This window comes from Palaemon carinicauda, chromosome 1 (assembly GCF_036898095.1).
Source record: "Palaemon carinicauda isolate YSFRI2023 chromosome 1, ASM3689809v2, whole genome shotgun sequence".
Classification (NCBI taxonomy): Eukaryota; Metazoa; Arthropoda; class Malacostraca; order Decapoda; family Palaemonidae; genus Palaemon; species Palaemon carinicauda.
The window spans coordinates 132,285,218-132,304,017 of NC_090725.1; the positions used below are offsets into that span (position 1 = coordinate 132,285,218).

Sequence of the window (18,800 nt, forward strand, 5' to 3'; positions counted from 1 at the left end):
GATTTATTATTAAATGATCAAAATACAGTACTTTTCATGTTTAGTTCTGTTTAGCGGTGCATATCCTTTTTATAATCATTTAATGTGGTGTTTTTCTAGGGTCTGGAACGAATTAGGCTTTTTACATGTAAAAGGCGACTCGCTACACGAAAAAATCACTTTACGAAAGCTCTTTCGGAACCAATTAATTTCGTGTTGCGAGGCATCACTGTATTTTCACCTAAAAGAAAACTATTGTTTATGTTCAAGCTATGTCAGTGAGGTAAGCTCAAAATTCGATAACATTGTGAATCCTTTTTACCGGAACACAAATTTATGTTATCATTGACAACAGAAGAAGTGTGAAACATTGTCTACAATACACAGCTTTTGCCATGACATTCAGGAACAATAGTGCAAAATGGTACAGGTATTTAAGAAACAAGAAAAGCTTCCATTTACCATCAGAAAGGACCTTAAAAGTTAGAGCTAAGAACTTTACATGCGACTCATGTAGTTAAAGTCTGATACTATTGACCTTCGAGAAAAGTTAGTAGTCATGTGTCTTGATGAAATGAGTACAGTATAAGTAATCGGTGGATCTATGATAAGGTGAAAGATGTTATATAAGCCACCATTGTATATGCAGGTTGTGATGCTGAGAGACATACAATACGGTACTGTATGGTGATGACCAAGAGTGCTGTGCTGTGCATTTGGTTTGCCTTTGAGCGGCAGACATATTGAAAGAATGGTCAACTTGATGCCAACTATGAAAAGGCTATAGTTTTCTAAAGGGAATATTATTTACATGTAATTCACTCATAGGAATATTAAAAATGTTAAAACTTGGTCATTAAGCTGATTTAATAACGACTAAGAAATTTAATAAAGAAAATCATTTATTTTTACTAGACAGAAAGGCATTACTCATGATCAGCTAGATGCTGTTAGTTCCAAGTACTAGTTGGAAAAGTCAATGTTGGGGAAAGAGATTGCTTTGGTGTGATGATATAGCAATGTGACTTCTAGGTAAGAACATAGAAAAATATATTTTTTTCTAATCCATTACTTCAGAGGTAATTAAACTTCACCCCACAAGCCCTATACATGTCAACAGTAATAGAGACCACTGCTTCTTGGTGGCAGATGAAGGGTAGATGCTTTGTGGAACTGGAGAGTTCCTTTTCTTCTGTGGAGTGGGTAGAAAGTTCTCCAAAAAACCTGTTAGGGTATTGTATAGTAATAATGTTTTTCTCAAAAATAATTCTGTTTTCAAACATAGAAATATACTGCACTAAATGAATTGCGATACTTTATGAGAATTCGTTTTTATTTTTCAGGAAAGACTACTACCACAGAGCGAATGCTTTATTATAGTGGGATAATTCGCACAATTGGCGAAGTTCATGATGGAGATACTGTCATGGATTACATGGAACAAGAGAGGAATAGAGGTATGTAAGTCCAGCTAAGTTTCTATAATTAATGTTGCAGATGCGTTACTTATTAGCATCTGTGTCAAATATCTTTTTATCCATATCGTTCAGATTCCTGGTATTGGGTGTAGGATTTCAGAGAACAAGTACGCGTACATAGATCCTGATTCATAAGCAGACCGTGTGCATATCCTTCTGACAAAATTAGTTAAGGCTCTCTCACTTTGTGATTTTGGTTTTTTCTTCTTATTCTACCATGATTTTATGTGGCTGAATCTAACACAACCTTAAATATGATTATTATTACTTCTAGAGCATTGAGGGTGTGGTTGGATATTTAACCCCAACTCTATAGAATTAGAGCAACTAAGTCTTCTTAACTCTGACGCCTGCAATGTATTGCACCCAGGACTAGGGTCTTGACCATTACTGAAATAACAAAAATGAATAAAATTTTCAAATCGCCGTGGCAACCTTAATATTTTAGCTACCGTATAGCATTCAATGAGGGTTTATTTTTTCGAAAATTTTATAATTTATGACTCAATAACTAGAATTGCTATAAACCTTGTTTAGAAATGATAAAAGTTATGTGATAGGAAAAAAATGCTGCTACCTACGCATACATAAATATCTACCCCATATAATAAAAAGGAAATGTCGGGCTATATATATATATATATATATATATATATATATATATATATATATATATATATATGTGTGTGTGTATATATATATATATATATATATATATATATATATATATATATATATATATATATATATATATATAGAGAGAGAGAGAGAGAGAGAGAGAGAGAGAGAGAGAGAGAGAGAGAGACATACACACACACACACATATATATATATATATATATATATATATATATATATATTTGTATATATTAATTTATATTCATTTCTGGTCACACTCAGCTGGGGTAGGGGGAAGAAGGATTAATCATGCTGTATTGAGAAGGAGTTGCATGTGTGTATATTGATCTAAGTATTTAACCATAATTTTTGAAGGGTCGCATACACTAGCTTGTAAAATATAAAGTATGAAAGGTAGGAATGAGAGGTTTGTTCCATTTTCTTCCTAAATAAATTTGGTTATAACAGGGATGTTTTTTTAATTTGACTCCGGAAACTTTATGTAAATTACAAAATAAATAATCCTAAAATGAAAGAAAATCTGAATAAATCAGAAATTGCTAGAAAATTGGTTCCCACATATATACAAACCCTTGTCCCCAACATAGGAGAATGATAATAGCAAAGCTGGAATACTACAATTAAAAATTATTACGAGGTGTCAACAATCTGCTGGTAATGGGAAGGCAACCCCCCCCCCCCCCCGCATACTCACTGACAAACCATAATGGCATCAGCCATTAGTGAGAACAGACGTTCCTACTGACTGAATTTCAGCTAACTTATTTTCATTTTTCTTTTTTTTCCAATGTGTTTGTTAATTGTATGTTTTGAGGGAGATTTCAACAAGTGTCAACGCCTTCTCGAGTGTAAAATGTAATCCTTCCCCTTATGCTAGCCTGCATAGGAACTGACTGCAACCAAGGGCTTCTTGTGATAAGTGTGTATGTTGATAGCCTTTTGGATAAGTACCTGCCTGGCATTCGAAGGGACTGGACTTTGAGACCCTTCTCAAATAAGGTGGTTGTCCTTGGGGAAGCATTTTTCAGTATCAGGCAGAATAGCTTTGCCCTTGGGGTCATTCTTCAGGTTGCTTAAGCCTCGACTTCTCAATCTATCACTGATAATCCCCTCCTCTCCTTTTTCCCCAGTGGAGTGGAGACTGGTCGGGTGAGAGGTGTTTCCTTAACCTGGACGATTTTTGAGATTGTGAGTCCTTCACGTTCCGTTGGGAAACCAAATAGTCTTCCTCTCAAGGAAAGTCTTATTTCAGATTGAGTTATGATGGAGCCCCCTCTCCCCTGAGTTATGATGGAGCCCCCTCCCCCCAGAGAAGTCATTTACTCTTCAGGGATATCCAGGGACCTTTATTAGAGTCTTATCTCCCATGTGCTCTTCCATTGGAAAGTGCCAGACATGCCCTTTCAGAGGATCTGACCCTATAAGGATCAGCTGACAACTGCTGGTGCCCTCTTCATCTTAGAGCTCATGGCCTTACCCCTCCAGAAGATCTCCAGAGCATTAGCTCCTCGGAGTATGCTCGTAATATTGCTACAACCTAGCCAGATCCTTCCTCTTCGAAGGAGGATCCTAGAATCTTCACAGGCAGCCTTCATCCAAATAGTCTGGGAACTTGTAGACCCTCCTACAGATGCCTTCGGTGTCTGTGAAGAAGCTTGCATAGTATACAGTCAACCTTCGAAGGAAGAGGTTTCTCCCAGGCGCCCCTTCACTTCTTGCTTCCACAGATGGGAAGTCTAGTAATTGAAGGGCCTGACCCTTGCCACCGACAAATGAGTTTTCCTTCAGAAAATTGCTCCCAATGGCATGCTCACAAAGTTATTTTCTCATCCAGCCAGGTCCTGTTTCTTTGGAGGAAGATAGTAGACACGCCTCTTGTAGGCAGTCTAGACCTTCAGAAGATAACAGTCTTAACCTCTGGATGTGCCTCACCCGACGCGCCTCACCCAGAATTGCCTCTCCAAAATTCGCCACTCAAAAACATGCCTCATCTAAACACACCTCAGCCCGATGCTCCTCATCCTGAAGTTTTGCTTGCATAGGATACGTTTTTCAGGGCTCGTTTCTCCTAGATGCTCTTGTCTCGACGTGTCTCCTAGATGCTCTTCTCCCAGAAGTGTCTCCCAGACACGCTCATTCTAGGTGCAGGTCTCTCAGATGCATTGCCTTTGACTTGCCTTATCTTTTAGCATGTTTAACTGATTGCGTTACCAGAAAGTGTCTCATAGACTCATCCCCCAGATGCTCACTTCACTAGTCTTTCATCTTCTCTACAAGTAGGTCTACCAAATGTGTGCTTCACAAAGCACACAGCTGCTCCTTCCTTATGGGTACGTCTTCCAGATAAAGATCTGATTTGGTTATTCTTGTGATTTGTGCAAGCATGTATACCAGACAAGCATCCCCCCAGATGTGCCTCCCTAAAGAGAAGCACCTTACCGGATGTGCGTCGGCCCTGCCTACCATTTTCTGTCATACTCACATCCTTTGAGAAGGCATTATTTTCTGAAATGTTTTCATCTTTTGTTGAGGATAATCACCAAAGGAATATAGAGAGTGCAAAACTTACAGGGGTCTAGGGAGTGTGATTTTTTCCCTCCCTGAAGCCCCACACCTTTGCCGCCGCAAGATATACCTGGAAACGAGAGCTGCCAGGGCCAGTCCTTCCAATCCTAACCCCATCCGGGAAAGGTTTGGCATCTTCCATATCAAACCTCATCTAAAGCTTCAGAATTTGATGCAAGTCATTCTTCCTCTATGAAATACTTTTTACCCCAGGACCAGTAAGGGATTGACAGATCTCATTTTTTGAATCTTGCAGGCTCTCTCCGGTAGAGGCAGACCACTCCACCTCTTCCATTCTGCCCTTGGGACTTTCTTCCACCTCCCAGGAGGTCTCTCGGATCTCACAGTGCCCAAAATCTTCACAGCCATAGGAAGTTCCTGAGCCTCCAGGAACTCCTCTGTAGGAGGCACATGGCAGTCATGCCAACTTCACAGGCAAGTCCCGCTGTCGGAAGAATACGAACTCCCTCTCAAAGAATTGGGCATTGAACACTTTCGATGACCCCGCTCTTCAGCGAAGGATTCAGAAGGCCATTGCTGCTGCTTCTTCGGCTCCTAATCTCATGGAAGCCCCTCCCAGGCCTCGTTCCGCTACTGAGGGTCACAGTGACAACTATAATCCACCCCTGGCTCAGCTGAATATGAGCTGGGAGGTGATTGTACCACATGAAAACGATTCTTACTGTTCAGAAGGGGCACTTCCAGCACCTGCCATCCCTGAAGCTCCTTTGCCGAGCAGGGTGAATCGGAATCAGCCTTCTTTCAGGTCTTGTCCTTCCCTTTTTTCCCATACTCTTTTCCTACTACTCAAGTTTACTTGGGACTCCTAATTTATGAAACTTTCATCTTTCTGTCGAAACTGAGTATTTTTCCCCTTATTCTTTTTTCTTTTAATAATTTTGTATTGTATTTTCTTTTAAATGTGGATATTTCTGCCTTTGTTATCTTGCCCTGCTTTTATGAATAGGAGAAAGGATACCAGTTGAAAGTTATTGGCATTCAAAGTCATATTTGAGCATATTTAAAATGGCTTTATACCTTTTTGGCCAAGCTATTCTCAAGAGTTGGGTAATTTTAATCCAGGGGGATCCAATCCCTGGGGTAGAACTTTTTGCTTCTGACCGAAAGCCTGTCATTACCCATAGGAGGATAATTCCATGTTTTTTTTTTTTTCCTCTTTTCTTTTTTTTTTTTTTTTTTTTTTTTTTGCCTCAGTCCTAAGAGGCGGCTTTAGCTTACACCTGTGCCTCTATATTATGGTGGCCATACACGTACGCGACTGACGCGCGGATTTCATAGCGACTGGCGCGAACCGGTCAGTCTTTAACGTGTATGGGGCCTATTGATGCCAGTCCTGTCGAGCCAGGCCTGTCGCGTCGTCCTTTCAGCATGTTGAACTGATTGGCGCGTCGTGCTGTGTGTTTAGGGAAGGACAGGGTTGACTCGCCTACAGTATTTTCACGCGTAAAGTATTCCTTACTTCGTCCCTTCATTATTATTATTATTATTATTATTATTATTATTATTAAATGCTAAGCTACAACCCAAGCTGGAAAAGCAGGATGCTATAAGCCCAGGGGCCCCAACAGGGAAAATAGCCCAGTAAGAAAAGGAAACAAGGAAAAATAAAATATTCTAAGGGTAGTAACATTAAAATAAACATTTTCTATAAATACAATAATAACTTCAACAAAACAAGAGAAAGAGAAACTATATAGAACAGTGTGCTCGAGTGTACCCTTAAGCAAGAGAACTCTAACCCAAGACAGTGGAAGACCATGGTACAGAGGCTATAGCACTACCCAAGACTAGAGAACAATGGTTTGATTTTGGAGTGTCCTTCTCCTAGAAGAGCTGCTTGCCATAGGTAAAGAGTCTCTTCTACCCTTACCAAGAAGAAAGTAGCCACTGAACAATTACATTGCAGTAGTTAACCCCTTGGATGAAGAAGAATTGTTTGGTAATCTCAGTGTGGTCAGGTGTATGAGGACAGAGGAGAATCTTTCAAGAATAGACCAGACTATTCGGTGTCTATGTAGGCAATGGGAAAGAACTGTAACCAGAGAGAAGGATCCAATATAGTACTGTCTGGCCAGTCAAAGGACCCCTTAACTCTCTAGCAGTAGTATCTCAACGGGTGGCTGGTGCCTTGGCCAGCCTACTACCTTTTTACATTATAAAGATAAACTGGTTGCATTTTACAAGTTTGTTATATTATGCATTTTATTTTTCTTTATTTTTGTGTTTCCCATCACATTTCCATTCACCAAGTTATGATTTCCTTAAATTTCCTCTCCTTTTCCCTAATATATTTTCTCTTTAAAACCACACAGTCTTCTGCCTTATTCATGCAATAGTATCTTGTATTCTGATAATAAACAGATGCTGAAACAAAAGGGGGAAAAATAATATTCTGATTAAGTTTTATGAATTCTCTTCATATAAAAAAACGAAGGTGTAAAATATGGATAGAGGATAAATTAAGTAGCTACTGATAATTCTATTAACATATGTATATCCCTCTCACATTTTCTCTCAGCCTATATAAACACAATCGTTTCCAATTTCTATAAATTAACGCGAAAACAAGTATATACGCCTAATTAAATGTGCATTAGTGCTTAAGCATGAGATAATCTCCAGATAGGTCTAAATATCCATTTAGTGTATTCCTCCCAGGAGACACTTGGACCCTAGGATTAATGGGTATAAATGGAAAAGGTAATCCTATAATGACTTCAAGAGAAATAAGTACATTAACATCATAGCAGACAAATCCCTACCAGGTAGTAGCCGACAGAGAATGCCTATCACCTTCCTACATATGATTATTTCAAGTCGGATTCCATAGATTTATATCATATAAAAAATAAAGAAAGTAAAATGTACCCAAATTTGGCATTTTCAAAATAAGATGTAGGCTACCAATTGTACTTGATACCCGGTCACGTACCAAATTTAATTAACAAGTACTAAAAACATAACTATGTGGGCCTATCCTGGGTGCCCAATCCCCTTAAAATAAGCAGGCTAGTCCGTAGCGTGTGTGGTCATTTCTCACAGGATTGGAGTGTCGCTCCAGTCCTTAAGGACAAACCGCACGGTCAGTCCTCTGCGTGTATGGCCGGCTTTAGTTGTGGTGTATCCCACGTGTAGGGTATAGAGTGGACCATCTGTGAAGCATATTCTCACAGTGCCAATGATGAAGAAGATAAATTTACTTTCCAGTGTAGGATACTATACTTTCTTAGTACTGCATTCTTAAGCAGGTAAAGCAAAAAAATTTAAATAGAAATGTATATCCCCTGGCAAAGAACCTCGCCCATCTCCTGGATATGCAAACTCCCCCAGCACTGTTGATGACCTTTTCAGCTCTGAGTAAGGAAAATTTTATTTGACTCTCCCATTTGGCCCTTATGTTCTCTTCCTTATAATGAATTAGGTACAAAAAATTACTTTGCTTGGATATTTTGCATAAAATATGTGACTGTGTGCCTAACATAATAATTAGGAATAAGGTACTAAAATGATTCATTTGAAAGTGCTTAATATAAGGCATTTATCAATATGTTGCCACAATGAAGCTGACCTTTTAAGGCTTTTGGTCTTATAAATGAAATCAGAATGAACTAAAAGGAAGACAAAAACTTGGAAACAAGTATCTCCTATTGCAAACACGAAGAAACATTTAAAGCAAACAGCAATGTATCAAGATTGGTGTGAAATAGAGACTAATCGTAGAATCAGTCTGTTATTTGAAAGATCATCTAGACTACCAATGTGGATTATTGTAACAGTGAAAAATTATGAATACAATTATGATAGATACTGTAAGCTCATGCAAAAGAAATTAGGTTCAATAGAATGTGAAGGCATTTCTGGATTTAGTAAAAAATCAGTCCTGATTCATGCCAAATCTAAAACACAATCATATATGTTAAGCCATACTAAAGTTTAGAAAAATATGATGATGGATGTTAAACCTTATTTGAATTTGTATAATGGAAGAGGGGTGATCTTAAACAAGGACCTGTATAACTTTATTAAAGAAGATATCTTGGATGTGTGCCATAAAGAAATATGGAAGGTTTATAAAGTTCCCTGGGCTACAATGATCATTATTACGTTTGAAGATCACTGTGTACCATCTCATATCTTATTGAAAATAAAAAGAAGTATCAGTAAGCCCAAATAAACAGAAACCTTTGCAATTCTACATTTTGTTTTAGATTTGGACATTTGTCTGGGTTTTGCAAAATGAGATGCTTTGTAGCAATTGTTGCAATCCACAGGATGGAACTTGCACTTCTGTTGGAAAGTACACCAACTGCACCCAGGGTCACAATTATAACAATAAGAAATGTTGAACATCGAGAAGGAAATGTAACACTATCTGAACGGAGTAATGGATGACTATTACTTTCTAAATCACCTTTTGAGGCAAATGCCCTACCTCATAGTTTAGTACTTGCCCATTTGAATCATCTATACTTCAGATATACAAACAAATTTAGGAGAAGATCATTCTGCTTGAGAGCTATTAGATGCACCTGTCACAAATAAGGTGGAAAAATTCTTATAGCTCTCCATCTTTTAATTGTAAACGAGGGAGGGCTCTCTCTCTCTCTCTCTCTCTCTCTCTCTCTCTCTCTCTCTCTCTCTCTCTCTCTCTCTCTCTCTCTCTGACAAAAGATGTAAAAAATCCTACAGCAAATAGGTATATCTTATCTCAAAACAGAGATGATTCATATTAAAGAAATTGGAATATATCTAAAACCTATGTTCAGGTTCACTCCCTCCCACAATTAAATAAAAAGGCTTCTTAGTAAAACCTACTTTTAATAAGAAATTAATAGAGAATCCTAGCTATTCAATCTAATAGGATGACTTCAGTTAAGATCTCTTCATAAAAACAAATCACTATTTTCTCATTTCTCTTGCAATGCAACTTTCAAGGTCTCAAGCCTAAGTATGAAGAGCTGAAACTTGTAATTTAAGATAACTCACTCGTAGTTGTATGTATACAAAAAACATTGCTAGATGTTTATGCTCCATGCCTTAGAGCAGGGATGGGGAACCTGTGGCCTGGCCTTCTGGACCATCAAGTGCGGCCTTCTACGGCCTTTGATATGTGTACAGTATGTGTAGTATATTTCTGCTTTGGCACTGAATATTGTGTGTTTGAAATAATTCTACTGTATGTACATACATACAAACATGTACACACAGACAATAGGAAAGTTGTGTTCAGTGATGTACCTCCGAGGGAATGGAAGCAATTTTTCCTTGAATTCCATGAATCCTAACTTAATACAACTAGCAGTTTTTCCTTGTCAGCTGCAACAGCTGTTGTAGCTGACTAAGAAAAACTGCTGGTTGCAGTGAGTGAGTGCTTTAACGTATGATGGACGAGAGAGTTCCTGTTTTGTCCATCTCCTCACTGTGATCTATGTTAGTTTTAGATGAGTCAAGAGGTTCCACATTTTTGGCATAAGAATATTTCATTTGTGCTTTCACTGATGAATTTTGATTGTATGAAAAGCAGCTTCCCTTAGGTAACCTTAACGCAAGGACAAGAGGAACAGACATTTTAACAACTTTAATAAGCAATGTCACAAAGGAGGACTAAATTTTACTTCCTTATTATAATAAGTTATGCACTGATGGTGTTCCAGCTATGATGGCTAAAAACTAGGGATTTATTGAACATCTTAAGAAAGCAAATAATTGATTTTTTTAAAAGAAAAAAGCTGTGTTTAAACAGATACAATTATTTACTGGGATGTGGCATTTTTATGAGATGTGATTGTTTAAAAGTACCTACTTCCCAATATAGAATATTTGAAAAGGTAATATTGTTGATATTTATAAGCTATCTTTTCCAAAAGATTAATATTATATTATTTATCACTTCAATACAAAGAACCTATTTGCTTAACTAAAGTAATTTGAAAATGACATACTTTCGATATTATTCATTTACTTACGGTAGTTCGAAAACTACCCAAACTTGAATGAAATATTTTTAAATTTAGTTTTCAATATAATGCTCATCCTTTCTTTAGAATACTAATAAATTACTTGGAGGATAAAATAACCAACAAAATTCTATGCGGCCTTGAGGAACATTGAGGAAGTGCAAGATGGCCTTCATCCAAAAAAGGGTTCCCCACCCCTGCCTTAGAACATGCATGGGCAACATTTGTTCATGTGTGGACCAGATTAAGTTTTCACAGTCTAGACATGGGCTGGAGCCCTAATTATAGACTTACAAATATGCATGTATATATACTTATACATTCATATGTATATATGTATATATATATATATATATATATATATATATATATATATATATATATATATATATGTGTGTGTGTGTGTGTGTGTGTGTGTATAAAGGTTAGAAATGAGGATAAAATATAGGAGAGATGAAATAGAATTAGCAGAACTAGCCAATCAACAAACTAAAAACCCAAGACATTCATATACACAATCAGACCTAAATTGAAGAAACGCTAAAAAAAGAAGAATTATTAAATTGATGAAAAGAAGACTTGGAATAGGTGCCAGCAGATGCTTGTTCTAAAAGGTGTAAATTAAATTACCCCGACTCCATTTCTCCCCAATCTTGACCTGCGGTAATACAGTTTACACCTATTTCCTATCTCTCTAGTTCCATTTCCTCTCCATCTAGTTTCCTGTAGACACAAGACATCTATCTTCATTCTCCATCACATCCACTATCTCCCTCAATCTTCCCGTTAGTGAACCAACATTCCAAGTACCCCCTTTGATTTTTCGCTCTCACTAACTTCTTTGGCCATAGTCAGAAACCCTGCAGTACCCCTCGTCCATTTACAACGCCAGTAGGGGGATCCTGATGTGCGTTGCTTTCAGGGGACACGCTAGCTGCATCCACATTTCTAATAGCATCATGCATGGTTCATAATTTGTCAGAGGATTAAAACGATTGCATGCCCTTGCAGTCATCAACAATAGTTATTGGTGGTGGGACTAGCCTTAGACTAAATAGTCCAATTGCAAGGCAGCTGTTCTACAGTTATTGACGGTGGGCCTAGCCTTGGACTAAATAGTCCAATTTGCAAGGCAGCTGTTTTACAGTTATTGGCGGTGGGCCTAGCCTTTGACTAAATAGTCCAATTTGCAAGGCAGCTGTTCTACAGTTGTTGGCGGTGGGCCTAGCCTTTGACTAAATAGTCCAATTTGCAAGGCAGCTGTTCTACAGTTATTGCCGGTGAGCCTAGCCTTTGACTAAATAGTCCAATTGCAAGGCAGCTGTTTTACAGTTATTGGCAGTGGGCCTAGCCTTTCACTAAATAGTCCAATTGCAAGGCAGCTGTTCTACAGTTATTGCCGGTGGGCCTAGCCTTTGACAAAATAGTCCAATTGCAAGGCCGCTGTTCTACAGTTATTGCCGGTGGGCCTAGCCTTTGACAAAATACTCCAATTGCAAGGCAGCTGTTCTACAGTTATTGCCGGTGGGCCTAGCCTTTGACTAAATAGTCAAATTGCAAGGCAGCTGTTCTACAGTTATTGGCGGTGGGCCTAGCCTTTGACAAAATAGTCCAATTGCAAGGCAGCTGTTTTACAGTTATTGGCGATGGGCCTAGCCTTTGACTAAATAGTCCAATTGCAAAGCAGCTGTTTTACAGTTATTGGCGATGAGCCTAGCCTTGGACTAAATAACGGATTTTGAGCGAAGCGAAAAATCTATTTTTGGGAGAGATAGCCATGACGTCCTGATGGAAGGTTCCTTCAGTAGCTTCCTAAGGGTATATTTAACTACAGGGATATTCCCAGAGAATTAAACTAAAGGTTATCACAGAATTCTAACTTCTGGTGCGAGTACCCTAAAGGTTTCCCTCTAGGATATCGTATATCAACAGGGGACGTATGTATTAACACGCCACATAGCTATCTGCACCCCATACAGAGTTAACACTTTGATATGGAAAGGTGGAGAATAACTGGGGAGCCGTTCCACAGTTACACTCGTCCGTGGCTGCTTTTGATACTTGAAACGTAAACAAACGGGCGCCATTGCTAAATGACGTCACGTCCGTCCTCATCCTGAGGCCAGCTCCTTGCTAATCTCCATGATACAGCAGGACAGGGCGGGGCCTGAAAGGCTGGACTAGAATAGACGGGAGGGTCCATCAGGACGTCATGGCTATCTCACCCAAAAATATATTTTTCGCTTCGCTCAAAATCCGTTTTTTAGGCTCAAGCCATGACGTCCTGATGGAAGTGTACCAGAGAATTAATGTATCGTGGAAAATTTCCCCTTTTAAGCAAGTGCCAAGGGCTCCGAATAGAGGTATGTAATGTGTCCTCGCTAGAGTTTCCGTGGGGATCCAGCTTCCTGACCCCCTGGCAGAGAAGTCCCGGCGGATCATACCAAAATCCAAAGTGATCATTGAAGGGCTACTCACCCTGCGGAGAGTTCGTGCAGGACTCAGAGACAAGACAGAAGGTTAATATTCGGGTAGGAATATTCTCAAGCATAGGCAAGTGATAATTAATCACTACACTCCTTGGAGGAGAGATCAATCTGGTCTCGAAGGCAGGACGAAGCTAAGTATTCAAGTAGGAATATTACACAGCATGTGTGAGTATATAATATAGGTAAATTTATATTATTCTTCTCATTCCAAAGGGAAGGGGTTAAATGAAACTATGACAATCATGTATTTCATAATAATAATAGGAGTGGAGAGAGACGCACATGTAATAAAATAGACATTTTATTTCATAGATTGCAGATTATAGTGATAACAATTGCAATAAAAAGTGTAAAGTTAATTTACAATAATAAAGAATAATGTACATAGAAAATAAAAGACTTCAATCTTGAATCTGAAAGAAATTTCACTTTTAGAAACACAAGTTCCGGAGGAACGTCAGTCTTTTTCAAAGAAAAACACATCATGCCCTAGAGCATGTGGCACTCATTTGAGGTCTATGACATTTCACCTTGATAAGAACAGTCTATTAGAAACACTAAGTGTCCATGAAATCACTATGTATCACACAAGGGTCAACACAGGCACCCGTAGAGTTAAAGTCCCAAGTAACTCACTGTACTATGCAGAGTTAAACGGCAGGTTTCATAAAACTACCTGCGGCCACCACGAAATGTTTAACTTCATGCACTTGCTTCGCGTAGTGCTTGAAGAAAATGCGCGACGATTTCCACCTTGTGAAGCTCTTGAGGCTTTTGAAATCCATGCTCTGGAAGAAATTCAGAGAAGACGCGACTTTTCTAGGATCATGACCTGCGGGTGTACTGTCAGGATCCGCTCTGCGAATGATGTAGGTGATTTTCGCTCTTAGTTGTTTCAGTGACAGGTCACTGCCCGATGTTTCTCCTTTGAAGAGTTGACCTCCACCGAAGTCTGAAGTTCTTTGAAGATAGACCTTAAGACTCTCCACTGGGCATAGAGAAACATCTTCCTTCAGGGGGCAGATTCTCCAAGGGCCCCATCTCTTGGTGGGTAATTCATTCTTTGCGAGAAACTTCGGATCAGGGAAGAGGGTAAGTTCTCCTGTATCTGTGAACAGGATATGACCCTCGTCTCTTGACAATGCCACTATTTCGCTGACTCGGGCTCCCGAGGCGAGAGCAAAAAGGAAGATAACTTTTTGAGTCAGGTCTTTTAGAGGGCACGAATCGTTGTCCAGGTTAGAGACAAAATGGAGCACCTTGTCCAGGGACCAGGAGATAGGTTTTGGCGGAGGTGCTGGGCGTAGTCTAGCGCACGCCTTTGGTAGTTTAATGAAGATATCGCTGGACAGATCAATCTGGAAGGCGTACAGTAGTGGTCTAGTCAAAGCCGATTTGCAGGTGGAAATCGTGTTGGCTGCTAAGCCTTGTCCATGAAGGTGAATGAAGAAGGACATGCAAAAATCAATGGTGATTTCCGTAGGATTTTTTGCTTTGGCGAACGAGACCCACTTTCTCCAGGAAGATTCGTATTGCCGTCGTGTGGATTCGGTCTTGTATTCCTCGAGGAAGTCTAGACTTTTCTTCGAGATCCCAAACCTTTTCTTTGCGGCCAAGGAGAGAAAATCATGAGATGAAGGTCCCTGACTTTCAGTGATGAAGCGAAGACAGTCGACTTCTTTACTTGTTGAGAGAGAACTGGGCCCGGGAGGGGGATCAGCGTGTGCTGCAGCTCTAGGACCAGGGGGTACCAATTGCTCCGGGGCCACTTGGGAGCCACTAGGGCCGCTGTCCCTTTGAAGGTTCTCAGTTTGGAGAGGACTTTCAGCAGAAGGTTGGGGGGAGGGAACAGGTATATCCTGGACCATCTGTTCCAATCCAATGAAATGGCATCCACTGCTTCTGCCTTGGGGTCCTCGTACGGGGCCACATATCGAGGAAGTTGATTGTTGTCACTCGTTGCGAAGAGATCGATCTGAAGTTCTGGGACTTGGCGAGAGATGAAGGAGAATGATCTTGCGTCTAGAGACCATTCCGACTCTATTGGGCTTGTCCGTGATAGAGCGTCTGCCGTCACGTTGCGGAATCCTTGTAGGTGAACTGCAGACAGGTGCCATTTCTTCTTTTCTGCCAGACGAAAGATCGGAAGAAGTACCTGATTTATCTGGGGCGATCTCTAGCCCTGACGATTGAGACATCTGACTACCACCGAGTTGTCCAGAGTCAGACGGATGTGGATCGAGGGAGGCGGGGAGAGTTTCTTCAGGGTGAGAAGAACCGCCATGGCCTCCAAGATGTTGATGTGAAACGTCTTGAATAGGGGAGACCATGTTCCCTGAACCTGTCGTTGGTGAGAGTGACCTCCCCAACCCTCCAGTGAAGCGTCCGTGGGGATGTTGATCGATGGAGGCGGGTGTTGAAGAGGAATGGACCTTTTCAGGGCCTTTGCTTCTGACCACGGCTTTAATAGTAAGCGAAGTCTGTTTGGAAGCCGTCTCTTGAGGTCTCTTCGAGTGATGGATGCGGAACATCTCCAGACTCCCGCGGCATCCTTTAGCTGTGCGCGAAGCACTGGGTTTGTCACAGAGGCGAACTGTAGAGAGCCTAGAACTTGTTCCTGCTATCATCTTGAGATCCGTTTGGATTTCAGCAGTCTTCTGACAGACCCTGCTATTTCCTTCCGTTTCTTCTGCAGGATGGAAAGGCGGTGTGACTGAAGATCCCAATGGATTCCGAACCATTGGAACTTCTGAGCTGGAGAGAGGCGAGATTTCTCGGCGTTTATCTTGAATCCCAGATGTTCTAGGAACTGGGTGACTTTGTTGCAGGCTCTTACACAATCTTCAGGCGATGTCGCCCAGACCAGCCAATCGTCTAGGTAAGCCATCACTTGGGCGCCGCGAAGGCAGAGCTGTTGGACGATGGCGTCTGCCAGCTTGGTGAAGATCCGTGGAGCCACGTTGAGCCCGAAGGGCATGGCCCTGAAGGCGTAACTTTTCCTTTGGAGTCGAAATCCTAGGTAGAAGGGAGCGTGATGATTCATTGGAACGTGCCAGTAAGCATCCGCCAGGTCTATGGAGACCATGTAGGCCTCTTGAGGCAGAAGGGTCCTTATCTGTTGGAGAGTCAGCATCTTGAACTTGTTGTTCGCAATGAACTTGTTGAGAGGGGATAAGTCTAGAATGACTCTGAGTTTGTCGGAGTCCTCCTTGGGAACACAAAATAGTCGCCCTTGGAACCTGGTTGACTTTACCCTCCTGATCACCTTCTTGTTCAAGAGTTCTAGGACGTATTCTTCCAGGAGGGGGGTTGACTGTTGGAAGAGTTGCTGGAAGGCTGGGGGTGGTTGCGTCCAGCTCCAGCCTAGTCCCTTCTTGACGATGCTGTGTGCCCAGGGATCGAAGGTCCAACGATCCTGGAATTGGCGGAGTCTTCCTCCCACCGGAAGCACTTCATTACTTCTGGTGTCCCGAGGGTTTGCCACCTCGGCCGCTAGCTCCCCTTCCTCCTCTGCCTCTGGAGGGGCGGCGAGACGAATCTCTGCCGGAACCTCTGCTTGAGCCCCTACCTCTGGGACGAAAGGTAGTAGCATGTTGCTCAAATGCAGGGGTAAAGACCGGTGACTGCGACACCACCGGCTGGGTGACCAACTGAGAGGTCTGCTGTGGCTGTGCTGCCACTTGGGGAGTAGCGGAACCCGGAAACTGCCGTCTCTGTTGACGTTCCTGGGGTTTCGGTTTCTGGGACTTCCTCTTAGGTTGAGGGCCATCGTCCTGAGAGGATTTCCTTTTTCTCGACATGCCCCACTTGTGGAGAAGGTTCCTGTTCTCCGTGGCGGCCTTGTCAGCAATCTCTTTCACCAGGGAGGAGGGAAAGAGATATTTACCCCAGATATTGGAGGAAATCAGCCTCCGGGGTTCGTTTTTTACCGTCGCGCTGGCAAACACGAATTCACGACAGGCTCTGCGAGCCTTAGTGAAGCTGTACAGGTCCTTAGTCACCGTTGCCAAATGTGTTTTGGCTAGGACCATGTAGAAGTCCGGGACTCTAGTGTCCCTGGCCATGAGTTCGAGCTGAACCTGGAGGACAGCGATGCGGCAAGCCTCTATTTCATATCCTGCTCCCTACGAAGGAGGTGATCATTTAGCCTTGGAAGATCCTCATTGAACTGACGACTGGCTACGTCAGGCTCTAACTTCCCCACCGTGAAGGTTGACTGGACGTCTTTCCAGTGCCTATCATCGGGAGGGACGGTAAGGGAGAAGGGTCTGCACTCCTCCAGTGCAGGGCAAGGTTTCCCTTCCTCCACTGCTTTCAAGACCGCTGTGAAGGCCTTTTCTATAAAGGGGAAGGTCGCAGCATTCAGCGCAACGAAGGTTGGGTGCTTCTTACTGAGCGCCGGCATCTTGGAGTTGGTGAAACCCCTACTCTTCACCGCACTGGCTAGCATAGCCTGGGCCTTCGCGAGATCGAACACGATTACTTCCTTCGGTTTGGTCTCTTCCTTTGAGGCTGGTTCGGACCTGAGCCGGACGTAACAGTCCGGATAAGCCTCGAAGTTCGGGAAGAATTCCACTTCTTCCAACAAGATCGAGCCGATCTTCTCACTGATGAAGATCTTACCAGTTGTGATCGGCATATGCTCGGCATATATCCATGGGTTAGTATCCGAGCAAGAGGGGAGGTCCTTAACCGAAATCCCTTTCGGTTGTTTAAAACTCAGTAGGGTAGACCGGAATTGCTCATGGGTCTCACGAAGTTTTCTTTCCATGAGGGCTTCAAGCATCTCGAAGACCTGAGTGCCTGATGGAAGAGGGTCCGGGGTGGCGGAAGTCGAAGGAACAGGTTCCTCGGACGGTGCAGGAGTAGATGCGGGAGTAGGAGTGGGAGCGACCTCAGACTCCGAATCAGGGTATTCCACCTGATCTTCCTCATAGTCGAGCTCCTCGCCCATGAGGTTCTTCTCCGTCTCTTCCGAAACTTCCGACATACGTTCCACGTTATCGGAATCCAAGTGGCACTCATGCATGGACTGGGCCATGACGATATCAGGTTCCACCACGAGCTGGATGGTGGGGATCTGATCACTGGGGATCACAGAGTCTTTAGATGCCTTTGGAAACAGCAAGGCCCTCAAATCTTCGCTGGCGAGATACGGTCCGGTGGCGTTCTTCTGGAAGCCACGCACCCACTTGCGTAGCTTCTCTCGAGCATTGTCCCTTGCCTCCGCTGAAGGAGAATCGTCGAATGCCTCAACCAAACGACTTGCATACTGTACAGTGCTGCGGGTCCCAGTATTTCAGGTCGCCTCTCTTGGCGGCGCAGGGGGCGTGGGTCCGGCACGCCTTGTGCCCGTAGAAGTCCGGGCGCTTCACTCCACAAAAGTTGCTTTCGCATTTCATATACTCCTCCTGTAAAAGAAAGAGATCATGAGTACATGGAAGGCATAAGAATGACTTACATTACTCTAAAATTAAGATAACTTAATCTAAGTTTTAAGCATTAAAACAATTCATAAGTTATTATAATGCCTGAGAGTAGAGAGCGGGAAAGGAAGTACATAGACACATACTTGTGAATCCCGCCCAGTCGGTTACCGTAACCTTATCACTAGGCAATTTCTTTTGTGGCCGAAGGCCACAAAACGGAAATCCATATGGATAAGCCGTGGT

At 42.0% G+C, this 18,800-nt stretch overlaps 1 protein-coding gene across 3 annotated transcripts in view; it reads left to right on the forward strand.

Moving 5' to 3' along the window:
* mRRF2 (mitochondrial ribosome recycling factor 2) overlaps positions 1-18,800 on the forward strand; it is a 464,036-nt gene that overhangs the window by 167,549 nt on the left and 277,687 nt on the right. For all 3 annotated transcript variants that reach the window (XM_068384901.1, XM_068384905.1, XM_068384907.1), the window contains exon 4: positions 1,323-1,436. In XM_068384901.1, coding sequence (XP_068241002.1) covers positions 1,323-1,436 — 114 coding nt within the window. The remainder of the gene's footprint in view (positions 1-1,322; positions 1,437-18,800) is intronic.